The sequence below is a fragment of the Thamnophis sirtalis genome, unplaced genomic scaffold, assembly GCF_051295495.1.
Source record: "Thamnophis sirtalis isolate CommonGarterSnake01/CBP01778 unplaced genomic scaffold, rThaSir2_p1.2 scaffold_4, whole genome shotgun sequence".
NCBI lineage: Eukaryota > Metazoa > Chordata > Lepidosauria > Squamata > Natricidae > Thamnophis > Thamnophis sirtalis.
The window spans coordinates 114,800,458-114,827,806 of NW_028261384.1; the positions used below are offsets into that span (position 1 = coordinate 114,800,458).

The 27,349-nt window shown below is 40.6% G+C and overlaps 2 protein-coding genes across 3 annotated transcripts; both read right to left on the reverse strand.

Moving 5' to 3' along the window:
* Positions 1 to 3,588: 3,588 nt before the first annotated feature.
* On the reverse strand, positions 3,589 to 13,322 carry LOC106539959 (uncharacterized). Of its 2 annotated transcripts, XM_014054894.2 has the most exons (12): positions 13,174 to 13,322; positions 12,958 to 13,069; positions 10,976 to 11,069; positions 9,576 to 9,630; positions 9,159 to 9,299; positions 8,613 to 8,773; positions 8,391 to 8,489; positions 8,030 to 8,175; positions 6,732 to 6,906; positions 5,270 to 5,382; positions 5,105 to 5,189; positions 3,589 to 4,934 (listed from the first exon to the last, which is right to left on the reverse strand). In XM_014054894.2, exons 1-12 carry the CDS (start codon positions 13,295 to 13,297, stop codon positions 4,878 to 4,880), a joined length of 1,362 nt encoding a protein of 453 aa, XP_013910369.2. In that variant the 5' UTR covers positions 13,298 to 13,322; the 3' UTR covers positions 3,589 to 4,877. The 2 variants fall into 2 exon arrangements, with proteins under 2 accessions (XP_013910369.2, XP_087569901.1); XM_087713775.1 differs by lacking the exon at positions 9,159 to 9,299.
* Positions 13,323 to 18,216: 4,894 nt separating this feature from the next.
* On the reverse strand, positions 18,217 to 27,171 carry LOC148046288 (sulfotransferase 1C2-like). The gene is made up of 7 exons (XM_087713778.1): positions 26,676 to 27,171; positions 26,014 to 26,142; positions 25,836 to 25,933; positions 24,128 to 24,254; positions 23,513 to 23,607; positions 19,395 to 19,575; positions 18,217 to 18,410 (listed from the first exon to the last, which is right to left on the reverse strand). The coding sequence occupies exons 1-7, from the start codon at positions 26,953 to 26,955 to the stop codon at positions 18,298 to 18,300; spliced, it is 1,023 nt and encodes a 340-aa protein (XP_087569904.1). The 5' UTR covers positions 26,956 to 27,171; the 3' UTR covers positions 18,217 to 18,297.
* Positions 27,172 to 27,349: the final 178 nt, after the last annotated feature.

A 27,349-nucleotide genomic window follows, 5' to 3' on the forward strand; every position in this document is an offset into this window, starting at 1 on the left:
CCCCCAAACAAACAAGTTTGGAAGATCAGTTGTCGCTGCAAAACGCCTCGTCGCCCCTGGTTGTTTTCTTCTCTGCCATCTGGGAACAAGAGACGTCTCATCATGTCCACTTCCTTCGTCCAAGCCGAAAAGCTGCGCCCGACCGCTTTCGAGGTGGAATACTTTGACCAGTACGATTTCTACAGCTTGACCGATAGATACAGCGGTAGGTGCACTGCCAGAATTGCCAGATGTGGGATGAGAAGGGGGGGGGGAATTAAAGCAAGTTAGGATTAAAAAATCGGAGCTTTGAAGGGACCGATCAACAAATAAAAAAAATAGGGCACAGGGAAAAAAAACCCCGAACAGCTCGGGCGTTAGCAAGTGGGATGTGGCGTCGCTTAATGTTGGACAGGACACCCGTGGGGCGTGGGAAGGAGGAGAGATAGCTGACGTTAGGTGCACATTTCATCACCGTGGTTTGCGTCGCATGCCTGTGTTTACATTGTTTACATCGCTCCCACACTCAAGATTGCCCGTTTTGCAAACTGCACTAACGTGAAATTAATCAAATTAACAATCAGTGGAACAACTTTCCTCCAGAAATTGTGAATGCTCCAAAACTGGAAGTTTTTAAGAAGAGATCGGACAACTATTTGTTTGAAATACTATAGGGTTTCCTGCCTGAGAAGGGGGTTGGACCAGAAGACCTCCAAGGTCCCTTCCAATTCTGTTATTTTGTTCTGTTCAGGATGTGAGGGGTTTGCAGATATTTTCTTAGCCCTCCTACTGGTTCTGTTCTGAAATTATTAATCTGGAATTTGTCAGATTTCACCTTCATGCGTGTATTGTAATGAACACCACGCCCATAAGACAGAAACACAATCTCTACAAAAGTGCTTTAATACATACTAAACCAGGTGAAAAATACTAGTGGCTCTACTATACACCAAGGAATTGGTTGAAAGTACTTGCATAATATTCATTATTAACTATTTCTGAAACCTTGTGGGCCAACCGTACCTTGGCTTCACGATCTGACAAGAAGCAAGATACTCTCTAGATTCTTGGATTTTGTTAGTATTTTATGTAAATCCAGGCATTATGGGTTAATTAACCAAATGATTTATTAGGTTTTTCTTTTACTCAGCTACAAGCTGTTAAAAGCCCCACATTAGTCTTATATCCACAGACACACAGGGACTCTGCTGGCACTGCTTAGAGATTTATGCATGCCTGGCACATGATTCCCACAATGGCTGGAAAACATGCCTTTGCTAAAAATAAATACATAATTTATGTTTTAGTTCTAGCGGCTGAAGAAAAAACAGTAACCAACAGCTTCCAAGTCCCTGAATTCTTAACAACAACAAAAGGCTATTTTTTCATCCCATCAATTTTTTAAAAAAAGTCATAGCTTCCTGAATTTGCTTTTGCATTTTAGAAGAAGCCGAAGAAAAATCAATTCTAGTGCACATCAAAAAGTTCCAGCCAGATTTTTTACTTAGGGACAATCCTACATATGGTCAAAAACAAGCCCTGACTATTTTAAGTGGAAACTTTCTGCTCAAAGTTATTATTATCCTTTCTAAAACATTATCCTCAAATTAGTATTGGCTTGTAGAATTTGGCAACCACATACCCTAAAAATAACCTTAAAATTTGATTTTGGTAAATATGGAGTCAAGTTTCTCTACAGAACTAGAACATTTTTTCATGGAGTCTGAAGATTATGAACCAAAATTTCACAACAGTTCTTACTCTTTGCTAAGACAGTGTGAAAAGGGAAGGGTTTCCCCCTCCAAGTGATTGCTGATTGCAAAAGGAATAAATTAAGGTGGTACGCAATGCATATAAAAAGTAGCTGTTTTGATCATGTGGTGATGGTTGCCATCTTGACTTTTTTTTTTGACATCCGGTGGCTCTTCTTGCTACTCCTACTTTGCTTAATAGATAGTGAGAGGCTGGAGTTGATTTTCAACATCTAATAAACTGTTGATTATTTACTGGATTTACATAATAGCGAGTGTCAATGGCCCTAAGTAATTAACTGTTGTTCTGTGGTATGCCTAGGTGGCTCTTCACGCAAAGGCCGATCCAAGAAAGAGGCTGAGGACCATACAAATCGCCCAAATCCTGGTGGCCATGAACGCAAGATCGTTTTGAAACTGCAACGCACAGAGCAGAAGCGAAAGGCGGCAACCTCCAAAAAATGAAAAAATGAAGGTGAGGAGCCAATGTATGGCTTGATAAATAACTCCACTAATGTCAAGAGTTTAACCCCAAGTGATTGTCAGTTGACACAAATTAAGTGGGGATGCTTTCCTTGCAGAGGGAGTACGTACAGTCATGTCTCAAATGCAATATATTTTTTAATTCTCTTAAACCAAGTGTCCAATCTTGGCAACTCTTAAAAGACTTGTGAACTTCAACTCCCAGAATTCCCCAACCAGCCATGCTCTGAGGAATTCTGGGAGTTGAAGTCCACAAGTCTTAAAAGTTGCTAAGGTTGAACACCCCCTTTTTAAACCATTTTTTAATCAGCCATTCAGAATTTTTTTCATTTGAAAAAAATTTCCTCCCCTCCCTAGGTAGCTGTACCCATCACTCACCATTTTCTTTCCTCTCTCGCCAGCTCTGAATCTGGTTTGCTATTCAGGTTCTGGACACCATGGCAATGTCGACGAGGATACGGAGACTGACGGATGGACGCCATGTAATTTGGCGGTTCTTTGAATTACGGAAGATGGTAGATAGTCTTATGGCTCACATCAGGAGCGAGTGAAAGTGAAGGCTGCAATTCACCCCAAAACCATCAGGGGGAAAAAATCCACTGCCTTAATCATGGAAAAGCATATGGAATGATTGTACACTTAGGCTTGGAAAAGCAAATAGTTGTCCTAAGCTTACTTTTTTTCCCTTCAATGTTCCTCACCATTCAAAAAAAAAACCAAACCCAAAACCAGTATATTTTGATGTCTTAAATAATTTTGAAACTTATGCTGAGGGAGGTATTGATTCATCTATAAATGCTTTTATTAATTGTAGCCATTTTTTCTCTTTTAAAAAGGGATGAAGATAGTAGACGAGTAAACTTTATTGTGTGGGGAAAAATGAGTTTGTAGCAATGTTAACCTTACATAAATTAGGAAAAGAGGGAGTGGGCAGGAGAATGGATCAAGATAAACCTATATTGGGATAGAGGGAATAACACACACACATATATTATGTTCAATCTTTAGTTCCTTAAGATGCACATTTGTGTTTTTTCATGCTAAATAAAACCAGCTTAACTGTTTTCTTGCAATTATTTGAAATGAAGCACAGACTTTCACAGTGAGCAGAAGGAAGAAAACTGAGGCAGATTTTACAATAAGCTTTTATTAAACACGCAAATCCCTCCCTCTACCCTCCCAAAGTACCTTGGCAGTATTTGCTGGTGCACAAGGCATAAAAAGTGAGTCCTTTGATTTCAGGTCAGTTTGATGCCCTAAGAAGAGATGCATTCTAATAAATGTTAAGTAACTTCTGGCAAATATTTAACTTGGTTTGTTAACCTTCATCTCTGCCACTCTCCAGAAGCTCATGCAAACAAGATGGAGGAGAGAAGCAAAGACAATGCAAACCAATCCCCCCACCCCCACTTGATATGGAACAGAGAATAAAGAGCTACCAAAATCATCTTAATGGGTTACCAGAGTCAGGCTAATGTGGGTCAACTGTTTTCCTATCCCTAAATAGCAAATTTTTGCTCAAATTGAAGCCAGAAGTTAATGTGTTTCAATTTTTTTGGTTGCACTTTTTATAAAGGACCCTGTTAAAAATTCTGACCCTGTCACCTCTATAACATGATGAGCTACATTATTTTGCTTAAGGCTGATGGGAGTTGAAGTCTAACTACAGAAGGACTTAATACACAGCATCTCAGAAGAGTCAGCAAAATGTTGTTTCCAGATACAGCCATGATAATTCTGGAATACAATAATTGATGAAGGCAGGGCAGTGAGATTAAGTGAGCTGAACTGGCCAAAACAGTGGCTTCTTTTCAACGTATCTTATACTTCATGGGATTGGAGAAAAAGCTGGATTGGGGTTCCCAGCGTGTTCCAGGGGATGCTGAATAAATTATAAAGCCTAGAAAGTCACAGGTTTGGGGAAATCTCACAGTGTTAAGTACTATACTGGCATTGGTTGGGCTATGACCAAACAATGAGAGACTGTTACCGGGATCCATGTCCCATCTTGCACTCCCAAGAGATGGTCACATAAAGGCACTTGCTCATATGAAATGGAAGGGAAATACAGTCATCTGCATGCCTGCAGCATGCTGGTACATTTAGAAATATGAGGTATTCTACAAATGACAAATAAAAGTATGCTACATTTAGCATAAGCTTATGTGAACTGTCGCTTTAGGTCACTGAACGACTAAGGCAGCAATCCAGAAATGGTGCCCATTACATCTTGGTGCAAATACATTCTGCCCATCATGATAGGAGCCAACAAAGCAGATCACTGGTTTATAAAGTTGCCTATTTTCACATCGGGCAAGGCTCTACCATCCCTAAAGTCAGCTGGAGGCAGACTTGATCTTTACCGCTATGGTCCCCTCATAAGTCTGAAAAACATCTTTCTATCCACAGGCAGCAAACAGATTAGCAAAAAATATAACCAGTAAATCAATCCTTTCCGATGTAGGACATTAGAGGTATGGTTAGTCACAGTTCAAAAGGGCCCAGGATGCCATCCCTATCCAGCTGGTGTGAGAGAGATGGCAACTGGATTGGATCAATTAGATTTTTGACGGCTTGCCATTGTAAATGCTCTTTTCTGGGTATTGATGGCGGGCAGGAGGGGGGGAGAAGAGGGGCGTGGAATCTCTTCAGAATAGGCCAGTTTCAGCTCAAGTCCTGTTCACCAATGCTCTGTCGAAGGTATTCCTCATAGAGCTTTCTCTGCAGAAAAACAGCAATTTAAAAATTTTTGCTATGCTCGTCAATCCCTTTTAAGCCCCCACAGAATCTAAACAGGATTCATGTCCCTCTCCATTTAGGTCCTACAAAATAAGTACCAGGCCTCATGGCACAACTTCAAACCACCCTATACAAGTTGCTAAAGCATTAACCTTCTTAGCCAAGACCACATCCAACACGTAATCCCGTCGATCTTCCAGCTGCCGCTTTTGCTTTCTGGAGAGAGTGGGCTTCATTCTAAGTGGGGCAAGAGATACAAATGAACATTATAAGAAGTGCAGTAAACAGCCGTTCCTGGTAAACAGGAATGCTCTTACCTGAGAGTGTAGCTGGCCAAGAGTAGGAAGAGGATCGAGAGGAAGAGAAGACCAAAAAATACTGTTAAGGTTTGATCTTCAGGGACAAACTTCCAGACTGATGCAACCGGCTGCTAAAAATTAGAAGAATAAATGGCATACTCGATGTTAGCTGAGGAAAATATAAGTGTAGCCACTTTTAAGAAAATAATAATATAAAAATACATTTCTTACAACAACATGTAAATTCTATGGCAATAATGTATAGATAATCCTCGATTTACAAGAGTTTGTTTAGCAACCATTCGAAGTTACAACGGCACTGAAAAAATGACTTATGACCATTTTTCAAACGTCATAGCATCACCAGAGTCACGTGACTTTTATCCTATTACTCTAGGCCAAGGGTGTCAATTTCATTGAGGGCTACATCAGGGCTGTGGCTGACCTTAGGGGGCCGGGTGGGCATGGCCAACTGTGTGTGTGCGGTCAACTAAGTGGGTATGATCCAGTGGTGGGTTCTGGATTCCGTTCCAACCGGTATGGTTGCAACAGGCCTGGCGCTGCCCACATGGATGTGCGCAGCATGCGCCGCGTGCATGTGTCGTACCTACCAGTGATACCTCCGCAAGCTTCAAGATGCTTGGCAGAGTGTCATGCAGGCACTGTACGCGCCATGCAGATGCGTGGAAGTACCAAAAGCTTTCAAGGACAGGTAAGGAGCGGTGGGTGGGCCCTCAGGAGCATCGTACCGGAATGGTACCCGGTGCTCTGGGCAAGCTCCGGTATGCCCGTACTGGGGCGTACCGCCTGCAACCCATCACTGGTGTGACCAGCTTGACACCACTCTCCAAACTGCTGGCATACTTCCTCTTTGCACTGGGTAGTCCAGGCTGAAGCTACATTGGCCTGATCTTTCCTCTTCACACTGGGTAGACCAGGATGGTCCTGTGGGCTGGATCCAATCACATCACTGGCTGGATCCGGCCTGTGGGCCTTGAGTTTGGCACCCTTCCTTTAGGTTATCGTCTGTTCTACTTACAGCAGGCTTTAGACATTTTATTTCTATTGGTATAAGAATTAGAAACTTGATTATTACATATTTCTTCTGGGGAAAAAGATAGAAAGAAAAAAATATCCAGGATTCTGAATTTTGCAATAGTGGACCATTCTTAATTATCAATGGATAACATATATTCCTTAGATTTTGTGCTGTTTTCTCTCTCTCTCTTGTTCTGCAGTTTTTAGAAGCTGCATGTTTTAAAATCCTACCCATCAGTTTGTGTTGCTTTGTGGATGTGAGGCTAGAAAAACCTGTGTCCCACACCCTCAAGGCATGAAAGTTGAGACTCTGATGTTATGGAATCCAATGTCCTGCACCATTTTTTCTATGCAAAGTAGAAGAAGGCTTACTTGAAGGGTACTTATAAAATGAGAAAAGGATGCTTTCAGGACTCTAGGGAACAGATACCAAAGTACTTACTATGTATAGTTCCAGGGCCTGGCTTTGCTTCTCCCCCAGGACCAAGGTCCACAGTTGGCGAGCAAATGTTGTACCAAATATCAATGTCAGAAGAAGAAAAATAGGCAGTAGGCAACCTGCTAGGCCCAGAAACACCCCGCGGAAGAAAGCACGGAAGTTGCTGTTTCTGGCCTCCCTGAGTAACAGAAAAAGCGTAAAAGCAAAATCAGCATAGAGGATTCGGGAAGAAATTTAGCTGAATAGCATTAAATCCTGCATTCCCCTAGAACAGTGATGGCTAACCTTTTTCTAAAGGTGTGCCAAAATTGTGGGCGTCACCCAAGCATGGGTGTGCAACCCACCCTGTGCATGTGTGTGCAACACCCCTTCGGGGGGGGGGATTTTCGCCCTCCTCAGGCTCCAGAGGCTTTCCTATAGCCTGGGAAGGCCCAAAAAAATCTAGTGGACCCATTGGGCCTCTTTTTCGCCCTCCCCAGGGAACGAACTTTCGGTTTTCCTGTTGGGCCATTTTTTGCCCTCCTCCTGCTCCAGAAGCTTTCCTGGAGCCTGGGGAGGGCAAAAACGGCCTCCCCCAGCCCTCTGGAAGGCCAAAAATCAGCTGGCTGGTGCACGCATGCGTGCCAGAGCTGAGGGGTGCCATGCTGGCAAATATGGCTCCGCGTACCATAGGTTCACCATCACAGCCCTAGAAATAACCTACGTATCTTCAGAACTCTCCCAGATATTAGTTTCCTAGGACTTTTCCCCCTCTAACTATAATCTTCTCACCCCTTTTAAAGTGAAGGTCAGCAGCCAGAACCTTCCAGTCCCAATTATATTTGAAATAGTTGTATATGTAACCAGCCTTCCCTTAAAGGAGTCTAGATAAGTCTACATTACAATTCAAGGCACTTATAATGCTCCATTTCTGTGGGATTTATTTCCAAGTAAATGTGAGCAAGACTGTGCTGTAAATTACACAACAATCCTTTGAAATAGGTCAAGCTAACGGCTTAACAGCATGCTTTCAGTACATTTTCTATTCACTTTCTGCTCAATTTCCTTCCACAGCAATCTTTTATTTATCTCTCAACAGTTGTTAACTCAGAATTTTCCACTCAGTTTGTCAATTTATTATATTAATTAATTAATTAAATTTGCCACCCATCTCATCACAAGGTGACTTAATTTGCCATCTTATATACAAATTCACACACCCAGTTTTCTACGTGGGATCTGATATTCCATCCCTCTTTTGTTGTAAATGGTAGGACCTCCCAGATGTCATGTCTTTCACTCCCACAATGCTATGTTCTTACTTGTCATCCTCTAGCAAACGCTGTGTGGCCTCTTCTATGAGCCGGCAATCCCTTTCCAAGGCATTGAGTGTATGCTGCACAGTCTGGCTGATGGTCTTCTCAATTGTGCGACAGACCTCCTCAATCTGATTAACGCACCGAATCGGCTAAGGGTGAGTGCAAAACCCATTTCACCATTTTGCAGAGAATCTATCAGCATTCTATTTTCAGTCCCAATTTGTTCCACATCCTCATAAGGCGCTGGCCAACAAGCTTTTCTCTTCCATCTACCCCAAGGCTCACCCATCCTTCCAGAAGTCTGGATTAATCATGGCTTCTGCTTCAATCTTACATCTAAAATAAATTCAAACTTGTCACTCACCTTACTGGGGCTGGGAATATAAATTGTAGGCATGTCAAACCCACATTTATTGAGGCCAGGGCGTTTACAAAGTTCTTGAACAATTTGCATCAACACTCTCTGTCGGACAAAAAGAAAAAGATTACACACACACATATATAATTTTACAAACTGCCATTCTTAATTCCTTCTGTTCCATGAGATGGCCATTCCCCACCCCATTATCCATGGGAGACTTTCTACCTGTCGGTCACCCTCAGCGCCTGCCTCATCAGCTTTGCTCAGATAAAAGCGTAACTTGTCTCCGTGCTCTTCATTGATCTTCTCCACTATATTTAAGGTACGTTTGCAAAGGGCCTGCCCCATGGGATCAAAGAAGACCAGGATGAGATCGCAGAGTTGGCCTGAACAGGATTATAAGGGAAGGACTTAGGGTGCTATATAACATGGGGAGAAAATTCTTATGGAAATAATAAATCAGTAAACAATTTCTTTCAAGCTGAGAGCTACTACAATAGAAAATGCCCTGTCCTAAAATCTTTTCTCCCATTACCATGCCTGTAGAACCCAAAATGGTTCTCTCAAGGATTTTTCCTAAGACTGAAACCATTCCTGGGTTACCTATATGAATCCTTCTTCAGTTTCAACCTTTCTCAGGCACATCTATTTCATTTTGAGGGCTAGGATGACTTGGGAAACAAATGTGTTTTCAAGACTTCCTGAGGCCAGGCTCCAGTTTAATAGAATCCTCCTTCAGGAACCAAGGCTGTTTCCTGAAGCTATACTAACCAAACCAGATCAGTGCTCCCTCCACATCAAAAGGGTATTTCATATCACCATCCACCAAGCCTGGTGTATCAAGAAAAGTGATCAGAGAAAATTGTTTCTGCTTGGAGGTACAAATCTCAGTACTCAGATATTCTGGCACTCCTAAATGAATGATAAAGAGCAGAATGTTAAAAATTTGCTAGCAACTTCTTGCCATTAGCAGATAACAAAGAATATTTTCCTTCTAATAATCCTTAAACCAGACACCATACTTCAAATTTCATTACCGACATGAATTATTACAGGCAAGATGCCAATGATCAATTACCACAACTTTTAAATGTGAGCTTCCTGATCAAGGGCAATACTCATTCAGGCCACACAACACTGTTCTGAATTAAAAGCCAACTACTGATTTATCTTCAGGCTGCAACTAACCTTTGAAGTTTTGCAAAATCTGAAAATGAGGATAGAGGTGGAGTGTAGCATTGCCCTGCAGAAAAGGAGTGGAGAAAAAGAAGGCTTTAGGATACATGATATTATTATGGCTACAGCAGATAGCTTTTAAAGTCATTAGACAAGTTCTATTTAGCAAATGTGCATGACTATTTCAAGGCTGAAGGTTGCCTTTGATCTTTTATGTGAGATGTCAGTGTGTATGATCAAAGGTTAGATGGGCCCAGGAGAAAAATAAGTGCAATATTACAATTGAATTAATTAAATATTAATGTTATTGTTTCTCATGCATTTTCCTCTTTGGATACATAAAATATGCCTGTCTGAAGTAATGTTTGAAAGTCCAAACATCTGAATAACATGTGACCCTAGAAGCTAAGTCACATGCTTGCTCCAAACCACCAGCAAACTCACTGCATAGTCTAGGTCTGTGATGCGAACCTATGGCAGGAATGTCACAAGTGGCACGCAGAGCCCTCTCAGCAGGCATGCGAGCCATCACCCCAGCTCAGTTCTACTGCACATGCGCGTGTGCCTCCTGCCGACAAGCTGGTTTTCAGGTCTTTGCCATGCATGCATCGGGGTGCGCGGGCGTATGCGTCATGCACTCATGCGGTGTGTCATGCTCACACGCACAGGCTGCATGTGGGAGTCATGCGCGCATGTGTGCAGGGGCAAGCCGCATTGGGGGGGGGTTGTGTGTGCATTGCATTATGGGTAGGTGTGTGCACGTGCTTTCAGCATGCGGCAACAAAAAGGTTAGCCATCACTGGTCTACGTGGTGAGAAATGTGTGGCCCTCCTAATGTTGTGAAACATAAGTTTCTGCATTCTTTATCATTGCTTATTGTCTTATTGTGATTAAGACTGCTAGAATTATAGCTCCCCAACCAAATCTGCAGTACCCATGCACAGGAAGAAAACATCAGCAGGTTTGAGAAACCTAAGCTTTTTTTAGGGGGAGAGAAATGTAGAGGGTGGGGAGAGAAACTTTTATATATCTTTATGTAAGTCTATTCAATAGTTGCATGTTGATTGGCTGTTGATAGGAAAACAAAACGAAGCAAAACAAAACTGGAGGAGAGGAAGAATTGACTGCCTGGAAGGAAGGGCAGTGCCTGGCATACTGAATAAGGGTAAGTCTTACTGGCTAAATAGCAATAGCCATAACAGTGATACATGCAATAGAACAGAACAGAATAGAATTCTCTATTGGCCAAGTGTGATTGGGCACACAAGGAATTTGTCTTTGGTGCATATGCTCTCAATATACATAAAAAGACAAGATACAGTTGTCAAGAATCATAAGGTACAACACTTAATGATAGTCATAGGGTACAAATAATGTACAATGTTACATTAAAAATGAGTGCCTCATCTCACCGTGAGAGATTCTCGCTTTTTTCCACTGGTGATGAAGGTGAAGCCCTGAGTCTCAATAGCAACCCCAGTACGTTGGATGTGTTCCTCCACATACCTGCACAAATATGTCAAGAAAACCAAGATAGAATATTTTCTTCTTTGTCTGCAAAATACGGCCAAATCTGAACTAAAGTTGGGAAGTACAGTATTACAACACATTCAGAGCCCATTTCCTGAAATGTCCTGGGTTGGTAAATTGCTACAAGTGTCCCAACACCCATTTGTTCTTCAATTACATCAACATCATTTGTATCAATGACACAATAACTTAGGTATCTATGGATTACAATCCCTCTCCCTGTTTTAAAACTATTTTAAAAAATATTAACTCCTCTAGATCATATTCAGTATAATCAACAAACTGTTTTCATTTTGTTCATGAATCTTTTCTTAGTAGCCTTTAATCACTACTTTTAACATAAATTTGGCCAGAAGTATAAGAGTGGAGGGGTTTTTTCTCAGAGGAGCTATTGTCAGCCTCTGTTTTGCCGCTTGCTTTTCGGCTGCCACTGAAACGGGAAGGAAGGGCATGGTATTTGGGGGAGGGAAATATTCTGTGCAGGAGGACTGTTAATTGTGGGTTGTTCTCACCATCTGTTTGCGCATGTGGAAGGAGGAGAGTTTCCCGCTGAGGCCAACTGTCCAGCATTCCAACCTGATGATTTTTGAAGATGTCTCCCAACTGACAGTTGGGTGAATTATGATTTGACAATGGACTGGGGTACCAAGGGGAGGGGGGTGAATCATGTATTGATATCTATTGCTTTTGCACTCTTTTACTCAGATCCAGCTTTGCTTTGCTTCTCATCGTTTATAATCAGTAAAAGTACACTTAATTCTGAAACTTGGAGTTGAGTGGTTTCTTTCTTGGTTATTAAATGAAGGAGCCGTGACAGGTTCAGCTTTTCAGACTGCCATTTTAAATGGAAGTCTTTCCCCAATATAATAATCACCAATGGAAATAAATAAGCAATAATTTCACCATTTTTAACCAGATATTATAGTTCACCAATTTCATTGTACTTATTTTGTATAATAACAATAAAGGCTGTGTCTGTCTGTCTACCTATCTATTTCAAAAAAATTAGAAGCAACAATTTCTGCAAGACCTGAACTACTACAGATTGCCTCCAACTTTTTGTACAGGTAGTTCTCGACCTACAATGGTTCATTTGGTGACTATTCAAAGTTATAACATCACTGAAAAAAGTGATTTATGACAATTTTTCACACTTACAACCGTTATAACATCCCCATGGTCACATGATCAAAATTCAGACTCTTGTCAAATGACTCAGATTTATGATTGTTATGTTATCCAGGGGTCATTTTTGTGACCCTTCTGACAAGAAAAATCAAGGGGGAAACCCAATTTAACAACAGTGCGAGTAATTTAACAGCAGGAGTGATTCACTTAACAACGTAACAAGAAAGAGGGGCAAAATTCATTTAATTAATGCCTCACTTAACAATATAAATTTTGGGCTCAATTGTGGCTGTAGGCCGAGGATTATCTGTACTATGGATAACTTTTTAGGATTTTCCCAGAATGCCTTGTGCCATACCACCTTCTCCATTATGATTTTCCCAGAATGCCCTGCACTCATACCAACACCCTTTGGTTCCGTATTCTAATGATGCCATTCCAGAGATGGTATTTAGCGGGTTTCTGGCCAGTTCTGGAGAACCAGTAGTGGAAATTTTGAGTAGTTTGGAAAGAGAACCGGTAAATATCACTTCTGAGTGGCCCCGCCCCTTCTATTCTCTGCCTCCCGAGTCCCAGTTGATTGGGAGGAAATGGGGATTTTGCGGTAACCTTCCCCTGCCACGCCCACCACGCCACGCCCACAGAACAAGTATTAAAACAAATTAAATCCCACCACTGTGTCATTCCCAGTTTTGACTTCCCTTGATTGATTTTCTGGCATTCCCCTTCAGCTCACCAGTTGATAAAGCTGCTCTTCCCAGCACTGTGGTTGCCCATCACCATGACAGTCACTCTACGGCGAGGGGGAAGCAGGGTCAGGCCCAGGCGCTCTCCTATGGACACCAAACCTGGGAGCAGAGCGAGAAAGTTATGGCAGACACTTGGAATGTTGTTTAACCCCACAAAAAAGAAAGAGTCCCCCCACCTTTTATCATATCCCCTCAGCTCTCACCATGACCCTGCTGCACGTAAAGCGAGTGGGCCTCCCGGAGGACTCGTTCTGTCGCCGACTCCGTCCCACCGCCCACGGCGGGGTTGGCGGCTTCTCGGGGCTTCCCGCCCCGGCTCCCTGGCATACTTTCTGGCGGCCAAACCGGCAACGGAAGCTGCAAAGGCGACTGGGAAGAAGGAAGGGAACGAACTACAGCTCCCGAAAGGCATTTCGCGGAAAGGAGAAGCATGGCGCAGTCGCAGTAGCGTGTTTTTGATCGACGTCTGTCGCCACTGCATCACAGAACTACAACTCCCATGATGCCTTGTGGCCACAGGACGCGGTATTCAGCCTTCCCATCTGGACCAAAGTGGGTTATGAGGCAATGGAACTCTGAGGAAATTTACGGTTCCCGATCCTACAGTGCTTATTCGGGGACGCTTAGTGCGAATAAATGATGGAAATGTGGAAACATAAAGTCATCAGGGCCAGTGCATTTAAATTGGTCCTCTCCCTCCTATTCTTTCATGTGTGTGGGGGTTGTCTTTAGGAGTCATGTGAATCGTTTTTTAATGCAGGTAGTTGCAATTGCCCGAATGTTATTTTTGGTAGTGCGAACCGTTGCAGTTTTCATATTTTATCTAAAGGACTTTCTTAAAGAGAGCCAGGTTGGTGTGATGGTTAAAGCATCAGACAAAAACCAGGCGACTGGGAGTTCTAGTCCTGCCTTAGACACAAACCCAGTTACATGATCTTGGGTCAGTCACTCACTCTAGGATGAAGGCAATGGCTAAACCCTTCCAAAATCTTGTCAAGAAACTGCAAGGACTCATCCAAGCAATCAGGAGCCAAGGGAGAGGGAGAGAAGAAAATCCTGGTTCTCTTCGAAACCACCTTCTTTGATGCCTTCTAGATATGATGGAATATATAAGATATATATCTTACATATTTGGATTGGGGATAAGGTAAGAACTATATTTGAAAACTGGTATAAATTCTACAAATTAGTCTGAGAAATTGTAGCCTTGATCTTTTGACCATAGGTAAAGTTAAAGATTCCCCTCAAACATATGTGCTAGTCGTTCCCGACTCTAGAGGGCAGTGCTCATCTCCGTTTCAAAGCCAAAGAGCACTGTCCAAAGACATCTCCGTAGTCATGTGGCCGGGATGACTCAATGCCAAAGGCACACGGAAAGTTGTTACCTTCCCAACAAAGTGGTTTTTCTACTTGCATTTTTACATGCTTTTGAATTGCTGGTTGGCAGAAGCTGGGACAAGTAACGGGAGGTAACTCCATTACGCGGCACTAGGGATTTGAAAAGCCGAACTGCCAACCTTTCTGATCGACAAACTCAGTCTTAGCCACTGAGCCACCACGTCCCCTATTGACCATAGCACTAGCTTAAACGAACACTGTCTGCACAGGCCAAATCCTAGGAATTCAGGCTAGTATCAGAAAATGTTTTATAAAATTTGCCAAATTTCCATGGGAATAGTGGATCTCAAATTTTGAATGCATCGTGTAAATTAGCTCACTTGAGATACTTTGATTCAAAAATTGTGCTTTGTTGCACTGTTATAGGAACAAAGGTTCTAGTAGCATATATATGTCATTTTTTCACTTTAAGGCACCAGGAAATGTTCTTTCCAGTCTCCTATGCTTGCTGTCCAAAACAAGCCACCAATCCGCTTTCCCGCTTTCTATTTCTTGATTATCTAACCCACAAGATTTCAAATCGTTCTCCCAAAAAAAGTTTTACCAACTCATTTTATCTAATAAGGAGCCCCTGACAAACATCATATAATCCCAGACTGTTTTCAAAAATAAAAGTTTCTGTGGCTATAATTTTTAATGTTTAATAGGAAAAATATTTTTAATAGGAAAAAAAATTGAGGGAAAATACAAGGAAGATATGAAAGGTAATAATGTCCGGAACCCCTGTAAAAATTCTGTACTTGATCCAGAGTTCACTGTGGAATGCAAATCTTGTCTGGAAGCATTTCCATTTGCTTTCCAAAGGACTTTAGGCAATGTTCAAATACAAATATTCTAACTGTGGTAGAGTCTGACTTGTCTTTTAAATCTCTGGCTGAGAAACAGGTTGGGTGTTCCTGGAATTGCAAAACTAGGTATGGGGAAGATGGTATCTGCTTTTTTCTATTCTTAAACGGAAAAACTCACGTAAGGTTCAAAACAACCTGACATTCTGTGAAAAAGTGTTAATAAAAATCAATATTGAAATCTAACTTGGGCCAATAAAATCAGGTGATTTAGAACCTGCTTGTGAGGTTACCTTAAGGGTAGTTAATGATTTTCCCATTCCAGTTCCATAAATGAACAACAGGGCTAATATATCAAGAAGCCAAGATGGTGTGAAGGTAAATCTAAACGAATGAATAATAAACATTAATAAAAATACCTAGTTACAGAAACCTAGGTCCTTTATCTAATCTTAGATCTAAACACAGGCTTTCCTCTGATTGATTGGTCAAAGAGCATTAATTCCTTTTTACATTTTCTTCTTATAGTGGATTCCACAATTCCTAAGATCTTTTATTTGAACTGAAGGTTGTCCTCGGAATATGACTGGTAGCTTAACAATTGTTTGAAGTTACAATAGATGCCTCTCCCCCTCAAAAAAGCCTTGGAGTTGGACTAGCCACACACACAATTTTTGAATTACCGTAAAATTGTGACATACAAACACACACACACACACACACACACACACACATATACGATTGGATTTTGGATGCTTGGCAACTGACTTTATGACTGCTTGAAGCAGCCCTCAATCACATGACAATCATTTTTTTTTTTTTTTTTTTTTTTTGCTGATTTCTGATGTTTACTTCCAGTTTCCGACAAAAAATGCCCATCAGGTAAAAGTAAACTTGGCAAGTAAATAGAATTGTGAGTCTATCTTCTTACACACAAAAAAGTTTCAGATATTGTGAGATAGAAATGATGTCAAAAAAAGTAGTACCACAGGGTCGTCTGAAGCTGATGAGGTGTGAGCCACCTGTTCATCTGTGCAAACATACCTCTGTGCAGAAAAGCACCAACAAGACATACCTCTGTGCAAGAAGTGCAAAAGAGGTGCAAGCTTTGGAGAGAAGATTTTAAACCCTTCCTCTTGTTGCCTTCTTTTTCTCTACCCTTCTATTAATCAGCACTTCTTCTCTTTTTTACAGTACTTCCTTTTCACGCTGGACATCCAGTTAGAGAAAGCAGTTGACAAATACATGAGTCTTTGCAGTGCAAGACTTTACCATAGAAATGAAATGAAAAGAAACCACAAGCAGAAGCAAAGGTCATAAGTAGAGGCATCCAATTCTTGACTCCTAAGAGGTCCTTATTAATTTCTATACCACATAGCACTCTCTCTGCATGGGCCAACCGGACTCTGCCTGTAGAGAATGCAGTTGTTCCCCGCCTAAAGGGTTAGAGGGAAGAGAGCCGGCAAGGCACAGCATCAGAAACAGAAGATAATAGCTGGATGTTTTTTTCCATTAAGAGATTATCCCAAAGGTGCTTTTTCAGGAGGCAACTGGACTTCCTTGTTTTTTCTTTGGACATTTCACTTCTCATCCAAGGAGCTTCTTCAGCTCTGACTGGATGGTGGGGAATGGAAGGATTTATATTCCTGGCAGACAGTTGGTCATTTGCATTCTTCTAGAGAATCATTAAAGGACATAGACAAATCTCCAAGTGGCCTTAATGACTCCTTAAAAGACTGCAAATAACCAACTGTCTGCAAGGAATATAAATCCATCATCCAGTCAGAGCTGAAGAAGCTCCTTGGACGAGAAGCGAAACATCTTCAAAAAAAACAACGACAAGAAAGTACAAGTTGCCTCCTGAAAAAGCACTTTGGGACAACCATGACCTGGATAACTGAGAATCTTCATAGACACTAAGACCTTATTTCCTGTTTTCTTTCCTCAGATTTAGAGTGGAAGGTGGTTATCACTAAGAAAGAAATAGAAAGAAAAAAGACCTTTAGCACTCATGATAGATCAGGAGCCAAAGATGCACAGCTTAAAATCAGAAGTTACTTTTTTTTTGCTCAGTCAGGAGTTGGTTATCATTAGCAAATGCGATTAAAAGACATGCTTCACATCATCCGTTACACTGATAGAGTTTCCACTAGCCTGAATTTCATGAAGACTTTTCTTGGCATAATATGATTTTTTTTTTTACAAATAAAATCCATTCAGGATCTCAGATCAATGTGATACTTGGTTCAAATATGCATCTTTAATTCACTATCATTTATTTAGTAACCATTCAAATGACAGTGCTAAAAAATTCCATTCCTTCCACTTATGCCCTCTCCTTGCACTTATGACAAATACTCACACTTATGACTATCACACCAGTCATGTGATGGCAATTTGGGTGATTGGCAACCATCTTACACTTACCACTGGTTACGGCATGTTAAGGTTGCAGTTTGAGCCCAAACGCCCATACAGAAGAACAGGTTTATGCTTACAACCACAGTGGATTCACCCAAGGACCATGGATTCATTTAATGATCATAAAATCAGGTCCGACTTGATTTACAATTACAGTGACTTACAGTAGAAGTACAAATTCCAATTGTGGTTGCAGGTTGAGGACCTCTATTTGAACATAATTTGGGTTCCTTTGTGATACAATCTATAATTATGTATTTTATGTTAGGCATTTAAGTGTGTTTTTCTGAGAAAGGGTCTTTAGGTTTTACCAGGCTGCCAAAAGATCCATGGCACAAAAAGGCTAAAAACTCTTAACAGATGTAAACTCACATTCTTCAATGTGGATCACCCCAATACTTTGGAATAGCAGTACATTCAGAGAGTATCAAACGGGAAAAAGTACAGTTTAAATGGTCCATCTCATTGATCCTAAGTTTGCAAGCTTGTAAGTTAAACATTACTGGTCAACTTATGTGGTTGGTACTTTTTTCTGCAAAGTAAACAGAGATAATAGAAGTAGCAGAGAAACTAAAATAAATTCATTTTCTTTTCATTTTTGTGTTAATGCCAAGATTATTAAAAGAAAAGGCAGACACATAGTTTGGTTTGCTCTTGCTTTCAGCAGTCTATTTTATTAAATACAAGGAATAGTCAGCATTCCAAGTGGTGAGAGGCACAGGTTTACAATTGGGTGTGGAATGTCAGGCCACTATCTGCTAGTAAGTGGACACAGAGATCATCTAGCTGTTCACTTTGAGCCACAGTGAACTGTTCTTTCCAGTCACCAACAGTGCCTGAAGGAAAGTAAATAATGCAGAATATAAAATACAGCAATAATAGTTAACTGATTAGATTGATTAGCAACTTTTGTTTAGTGTAGTCTACTTTATTGTCATTGCACATTGTACACCGAAATTAAATACCATCTTCAGTGTACATTATAACAATAAAAATAAAACACAAACACACATCTTTCACATTCTATACAATTGAATTGAAAACCTGATATTGCATTAATTTTGCACTATACCATAGAATTCAATATAGTTACTGCCCTATGATAGAAGCTGTTTTTCAGCCTATTTGTCCTTGTTTTTATTATCCTGCCAGATGGTAATAATTCAACTTTAGCAACTTCAATTGCTAAAGCAGTGATCTTGTGAAATAGGATGTATAAACACACACATGTGTGTGCGTGCGCACGCACACACACACACACACAGTGAGAGACAATAACACTGTATATCTTCTAGTCATTAATATAAGCATTTTGTTGAATCTTGTAATACCTCTTAATATGAATTCACTTCTCGGAGAGTTAACTGTCCTGACATTTGGTATTATAAGTAAGAAAGTAAGCATATCTGAGCATGTAGAGAGATTTATGCTCACTCTGAAGCAACAGCCAACTATAATGATGCATTTAGTATTGAAGATAGCACCTCTGCAGGAATGTGCCATGATGGCGCAGTGGTTAGGATGCAGTATTGCAGGCTACTTCTGCTGGTTGCAGTTCAAGTCTCACTGCCTCAAGGTTGAGTCAGCCTTCTGTCCTCATGAGATTAGTAAAATGAGGTCCCAGATTGTTGGGGGTAACATGCTGATTTTGTAAATCACTTAGAAATGGCTATAAAGCACTGTGAAGCAGTATATAAATCTAAATGCTATTGCTATTCTATTAATGGCCCCTTTCTAAATATAAACCTAAAGGCATTTGTTTTCATTACTGTATTTAACAGAACATGAGACCAGAATCAAATTCACCCTCTCAATATTACCTTTTCTCATGAATGGAGAAATGTCTTGGTCTAAAATGAAACTAGGCAAGGTGCTGTAATTAACCATTGGATTTGTCTTCATGCTCTCAAACTTTGTATGTTGCACAATCTCACCCACAATTGCTCCTGAGAGCTCTGATCCCAGGAATTGGGCTACCTTCTGGACTTCTCGGGCTGGATCCTATGAGGTTAGGCAGAAAAATAAGATTGTGAGTAAAATTCTTCAGTTTGTGCAGGATTCAAAGGCTAACTTTAAAATATCATTGCACTTCTCTTTTTTTTGCTCATCTTTAATCATTGCTTGGAATACTGGTTCTAGGTAATTGACAAATCCTAATGTAGAATAAAAGGATTAAAATACATCTAAAAATTATAAAACAGTTGTTTTATGACTGGGAAAAATAAACATCTTAAGTCCTTTCTTAAATTGTAAGTCTCATCTCCAATAGCATGCCTTGTAGTTTAGGTATTATCATGAGAAAGATAGAATAAGCTGTTGAGGTGTCACATAATCCTTCATGGCACTTGCAAAAATGGTCCCACTGAAAATTTAAGAGGGCTAGGAAGTCTGTTTGGGGTAGATATTGTAGTAGGGTAGCCATATTAGTCTATGGTGGTTAAATATCACTGAGAAAATGTATTATCATTGTCCAGTATGGGCTCTAGTTTATTTAAAATTGTGTGAGTGGTTTCAGCTATAGGTGATAACTACTGATGTTTTGTTTTTTGTATTTTTGTACTTTAATAATCCTCCCAGGGAATTGATGCAGTTGCTTTGATTTCCTATACTCTTCACATCCACACCAACAGAATCTACATGTCCAGTTCCTTCTCCTCCTGCCTCACCCCAACCTAAATAAATCTCATCTCTGGGGAATTCTGGGAGTTGAAGTCCACACGGCTTCCAGTTGTCAAGGTTGAAGAACATTGGGCTAGCCACTCAATGCATCTGATAAAGTAAGCTATAGCTCACAAATGTTTGACAGTAACACAGTAAAATGTGTTACTTGGAATTTTTTGCCACCTTCTGATTTCTCTGGTGCCCTAAGTAATCTGGACCCAAGCCATGCAAAGTTTTCTACATGGTAGAAATTACTTGAATTTACCCTGGAAAGCAACTGCAACTCTTTCAATACCAGAAGCAGTGTATCCTTTTGCTGCCACATTCTGGACCAATGATAATTTCCAGACTGTCTTTAGGAACACACCCCACCCCACCCTAACAAAGATAAAACAGTATTTCAGTCATCTAGATATCCGATAAGCAATGTAGATGTTCCCGATTGCCCAATCTCAAACCTCTAAGAATAGATACCACTGGTTTATAAAGTAATGCCAATTCAAAGAACCTCCTCACTATCAATATAACGTGACAATCAGCAATCAGTGTGAAATCCAGGAACTACCCTAATTCATCAGGAGGAGGGAGGGAGGGAGAGAAAGAGAGAAACACATGGAGGCCAAACATGAGGAAAGAGTATATTACTCCAGGGCAGAGGTCTCCTAACTTGGCAGCTTTAACTCTAGTGGACCTCATATCCCATGATTCCGCTGCTGGCAGAGGAATTCTGGAAGTAGAAGTCCACAAGTCTTAAAGTTTGCAGACCCCTCGTCTAGGGCCTAGAGATCCAGTAGACCTTTCCTACTGGGTTATTTCATTATCATAAAGAACAAGAAGAAATAGGCTAAAATCAGGCTTGAGGATACTATATGTTTATGCATCATACCTATTGTCCAGATTTTGTAATATTAGCTGAATCCAATCAAATCAGTATTGGAACAGAATACCCATATTTTGAGCAGTCGTATTGAGATGAGGTCCTTCTTATAAAACAAGGGAAAGCGCCGACAAAGTTAAACTAAGATTTATAAAGAAAAGAGCTCCGAGTTTAAATAACATCCCTACATAAACATTCGCCCTCAGTGTCCCCTGTGATTCAGCAAGAAAGTAATAAAACAATTAGAGACACCAATACAGGGATAATGAGACAGTGCCTCTGGAATAATTTATAGCTCCAAAATATATGCAAGTAAGACTACAATTTTATTATTCCTAGGATAGCGTTCAAGAGGCCATAAAATATATTATAACTTCTCTTAGAACATATGGAACTCTCTCATAAAACATTAGTGTCTTTCCATTTAGCCTCCTTAGAAAGTTCTTAAGTACTTAATGTTCTGCTTAGAATTCTGGTTAGAAGTGTGGTCAATCCTGGCTAGCTGTTCCTGACCACACTTGTAAGTGAACCATAAGCTTCCTAACAGACAGGAAGTGGCAGGTGAAGCTAGGCAAAATAGCATCAGATACCTGTACAATTGGCACAGGGGCCCCCAAGGCTGTGTGCTCTCTCTACTTCTCTCTATATACCAAAGACAGCATCTCAAAAGATCCCTCTGTTAAAGTACTAAAGTTTGCAGATGATACAACAGTGGTTGGTCTTGAGACAGCAACAAATCTGCATACAGATGGGAGGTTAAACAACTAGCCCTGTGGTGTGGCAGGAACAATCTTGGACTAAATACATCCAAAACCATAGAAATGGTGGAAGGTTTTAGGAAAAACCCTCCTATACCACCCCTTCTTACAATACTAGACAACACACTATCAACAGCAGAGGCCTTCAGGTTTCTAGATTCTATCTTATCTCAAGACTTAAAATAGACACCTAACGTCAAAAACTTCATCACAAAAACGCAACAAAGAATGTTCTTTCTGCACCAACTCAGAAAGCTCAAATTGCCCAAGGAGCTGCTGATACAATTCTACAGAGGAATTATTGAGTCTGTCATCTACACCTCTGTAACATGTCTGGTTTGGCTGTGCAACCAAATGAGACAGAAACAGACTTCAACAGATAATTAGAATGGCAGAAAAAACAATTGCTATCCACCTACCTTCCATTGAGGATCTGTATACTGCATAAGTCAAAAAGAGGGCTGTGAAAATATCTACAGACCGCTCACATCCTGAACATAAAATGTTTCAACTTTTACCCTCAAAACGACACTATAGAGCATTGCTCACTAACTAGACACAAGGTCAATTTTTCCCTGCATGCTATCACTCTGCTAAACAACTAATTTCCATAACACTCTCAAACTATTTACTAAGATTATATTACTATTACTCTTCTCATCCTTCCTATCAGTTATCTCCTTTCTACTTATGACTATAACCAGAGGTGGTTTACTGCTGATTCGGCCCAGATCAGGCAAACCAATAGTAACGGCGGTGGGAGGCTATGCCCACCCATCCGGATGCTTCCGTGCATGTACACACACAAGCACACGAGCGAACCGGTAGGGAAAAAAAAATAGAAACCCCCAATGACTATAATCTTGTTGTTTGTATCTTTATAATTCATATTGTTTTATTTTGTTTCCTAGTATGATTTTGATTGCGTATTTAGTATCCTATAACTATCACTAAGTGTTGTATCTTATGATTCATGATGAATGTATTTATGATGACTACCCTACTTCCCTGAAAATAGGACTTCCCGGATAATCGGGCTTTTGAGCGCATGTGCTGAAATAAACCCTCACCTGAAAAAAAGCCCTCCCTGAAAATTTGCAACTACGAGGTGACCATGCTCGCTGTTTCCTACACCTAAAAAATAATAAGACCTCCCAAAAATAAGACCAAGCGCTTATTTTGGGGTCAAAGAAAATAAGTCCCTGTCTTATTTTCGGGAAAACATGATATGATCATGATTATCACTTATATCTTTTATGTACAGTGAGAGTTTATACACTGAAGACAAATTCTTGTGTGTCCAATCACACTTGGCCAATAAAGAATTCTATTCTATTCTATTTCAATAATGAAATATAGAAAGGATGAATTAGGTTTGTAGCTGGGGTAATTCAAATATTGCTGGGAAGTTGTTGATTTGCCATCAATAATCCACTGAACTGCTACTATGAGCCAACCAGGGCTTGCTTTGTGTGTGTCGAAAGATCTGATTTCAGAACTTTCAAAAGAGATTGATGAATTTCTTGTCAGAATCGACTATAAAGAATAAAGATAAATACTGAGATGTACATATGAGATGGAATTGTGATATGTTTATGTCTGTGTGGTGCATAGGCGCAGAGTCCAAAAACAAACCACTTACCTTCTTTATGTCTTCATAGAAGACATATAGAATTGGGTGACGATTTTTAGCTTTCCACCAACCTTGAACATGTTCAAACCAGGAGCCCCAAGCAACTGCAAAAATAAAATAAAAAGAAATTAGAGGAATTAAATTCAGCATACATTTCCTTCCATCTCTTTGTGCCAATTTACTGTTCCTTTCCTTCTGTTGCTTGTCTCCTATCTTTTTATCTAGCAGTAACATTAGTTGTTTCTTTTTAACTTTTAAAAGAATTGGACATGTGGCCAAGCCCAGCGAAGCTGTTGTCATTTTTGAACTTCTTCATTTCTCTAGGATCTCTAGGAGAGAGAGGAAAATGTAGAAGGGAAAAGGACAGGACCCTTGATTGTTTTGTAACATACACACACACATGCATATGCAAATATATGAATTCTGAACTGGAGATCCTCCAAACTGGAGGACTCAAAAACATTTGGGGGCCACCTGCCTGGGGAAGCTGTTGATTGGTAGACAGAAAGTCAGTCAGACAGACAGTTGTTTATTAGGAAGGAAACAATGAAGGATTTGCAAGCTCACACAGAGCACAATTAATTATATCTCGCTGGCATTTTAGTACCTCTAATATCTACTCACCCTTTCCAGCAACAAATTTCTCCAGAAACTCATCCCAATTTCCAGACTCTGGCATCAATTTGCTAATCCGATGGAAGTGGAAATAGGAAACTGCATTGTCCTTGATGTTTCTGGCCACGTAAATAATCTGGGCAAATAAAACATTGAGGATGAAAACCAAGGAATTCTAGCTCCCAAGCTTTTCTATATATATAACACACATAAATATATAAGTGATGGTTCAGTGGCTAAGATGCTGAGCTTCACAATCAGAAAGGTCAGCAGTTTGGCGGTTCAAATCCTAACGTTGTGTAACAGAGACAGCTCCCATTACTTGTCCCAGATTCTACCAACATACATACATACATACATACATACATACATACATACATACATACATACATACATACATACATGATATACATCAATATAAATATTTTCACTTTCTATTGAAGAGGCACAATTTTCTATTCAACTGCAAATCTATCAGATGGTACAAACTTCTGGTTTGCATTTCATAACTTTGATGGTTCAAATACCATGAGGGGTTTTGTCTAATACTTTGCTGAAAAACTACGAACATTCCTGCCTTGTGCTTCAGGGAAAGAATTGGGCCAAACAAGCTTCCTTCCCCAACTCCCTCTGCATGGACCAAATTATCTTGAAGATGGGGACAAAACTTTTACATCACATCATCCAGTTTCAGAAAGGAAGCAACAACTACGAAGTATCTCTTCCCAAGGAAGACTGCATTAGCAAGCACTCCAGCTGGCCATATTAGAAGTGCTTTGTTTGATTTTGATCGCCTTGTGTCAACAACGTCCCCCTTTTCAGGAAAGGTAGAAAAGTTGCCCTCTTATGAAAATGTAGCTATCATCATAGTTGGGAGGAAGAAGTAAAACAAGCAGCTTTATTTGAGGCATTGCAGGAAGAAGGAAAGAGCAGATTCTTGGTCAGCCCGATTCAACCTCTGAGCTAAAGATTATCATCCATGATCTCCTTAGCTAATAATTAAAGACATAAAATGCCAACTTATTCATGGCAGAACTACACCAACATATATTGATTGCGGCAAACTTACAAACTGGATCATGGGCAAACTTTCTCGTTAATTGCATCCATTCTGGGTTTTACAAACTTAGCTTGCAGGACTGAGCTTCAAACAAAGTTATATGCACAATTAGCTATGACAGGGATTTTTTTTCAACCAGAGTAGAAAACCATGTGCCTCTGATGCAGCGCACACTATCGGCATTCCTAGATAGCAACTCTGATGGTGAAAGAAAATAACCCAAATTCTAACTGCTCTAGAACTTCCATAAATGAGAATTTTCCTTCTCCTTATGCCAGAGGTGGGGAACCAAGGCCTTCAACTTGTGGACTTCAACTCCCAGAATTCTGGGAGCTGAAGTCCACAAGTCATAAAAGGGCCATTGTTCCTCACCTGTGCCTTATGCCATCTCTGTTTCCAAAGCAAAGGGTATTCACGTGCATAGCTTCACTTGAAAAATTGACCCTTAATCCTAGCCTCAAGAATCCCCACTCTCCCAGCTTATAGTTCATAAACAATATGAGGATCAAGTAAACCAAAGCAAACCAGGTTTATTCTCTGTTGGGGTGGCTTGCAATCCCAGAGGTTTAGAGTGTGGTAAAGCCCAATGTATCTTCCAAGACTTATCCAAGTCCTTTCGTCCCCTCAGGTCTCAATACATCAGTCAGGAGTCCTTACCTTGCAATTCTGCTCCCAGAAGGAAGAGGGTAGGAGATGAATTGGCAGGTGAGTTTTGAGTGTGCGTGGAGAGGGCATGGCCTCTGCTTCTTCAAAACCTGAAAAGTTAGAATGGTATCTTCAGATCTGCACTTCCCATTTGCTCACAATCTCTCCGGAGCCAATTATTTTTCCTTACCTGTACGGATGGGTTTGGGGGGGCACATCTCTATGAATGGCATCCGTTCATAGATGGGAGCCCGAGCACATTTCTGAGGATCTCCTTCCTGGTGGATCATGTCTACTATTTCTTGCATCCATGTTGTCCCTGGGAAGGAAAGGGGCAAGGGATGGAGTAGAGTAGAGTAGAGTAGAGTAGAATAGAATAGAATAGAATAGAATTCTTCATTAGCCAAGAATGATTGGATACACAAGGAATTTGTCTTTGGTGCCTATGCTCTCAGTGTACATAAAAAGAAAAGATACATTTGTCAAGAATCATAAAGTACAATACAATGATAGTCATAGGATGCAGATAAACTGTCAGGAAACAATCAATATCAATATAAATCTTACGGATGCAAACAACAAATTTCAGTCCTGCAGTCTTAAGTGGGAGGAGATGGGTGATAGGAACTATGAGAAGATTAATAGTAATTTTAATGCAGCCTTAGTGAATAGTTTGACTGTGGTGAGGGAATTACTTGTTTAGCAGAGTGATGGTGTTTGGGGAAAAACTGCTCTTGTGCCTAGTTGTCTCAGTGTGCAACAAGTTACGGAGGAAACCCAGTGGTTCTCATTCTCCCTCCATTTCTGTACCCCTCTGTACCTATATCCCGTGTCTCCTTTAATCATACTTACCTGCTTTGGGATACGTGCAAATGAGAAGGTCATCGGGTCGAGCCTTAAAACCCCTTATAACATCCCATTGTTCCACTGTGGTCTCAGGTAGAGGAACTCCTTCAAGCTCCACCAACTGTAAGCGTTTGATGGATGCAGGATCCATAGCTTCTATTCCCATCTGAACGTCCATCTTCTGATGGGAAAAAGGGAAAATATTAATTTTAGCCCCACCACCAGCCTCAGGCACCAGTCCCCTTGGTCTGTTCTCGTGGGTGCCATCAGTTGGCGGTAGAGTCATAGCACCTACCAACTCTCCACTTAATCTCTCAGGCTGTCTGATGTCCTCCTTTGACTTGAGTGTTCTGCCTCTTGTCCTGAAGTGATCTGTGGGTGTGCCAGCAGAAATGCAGGGCGTGTGCGTCTTCTCACACAGTGTTTAAGCCAGGGTTTTCAAATGAAGTCTCTGACTCTGAAAGAGTTAAACTGCCATGGGTGTGAGTAAGCCTCTTCTGGGCTTCTTCTGTGAATTTGAAATATATATCCTAAATATCCTTGTTTTTCCCTTTGGAAGACCTGCCTACCTTGGATTAGGAACACAGACCTAAGCATTTTATTCTGAAATATATGACATGGTTTCCAGTACTACAGATATAATGTTTTCTGAAGCGAGATCTGATTAGGCTGAAGTCCAG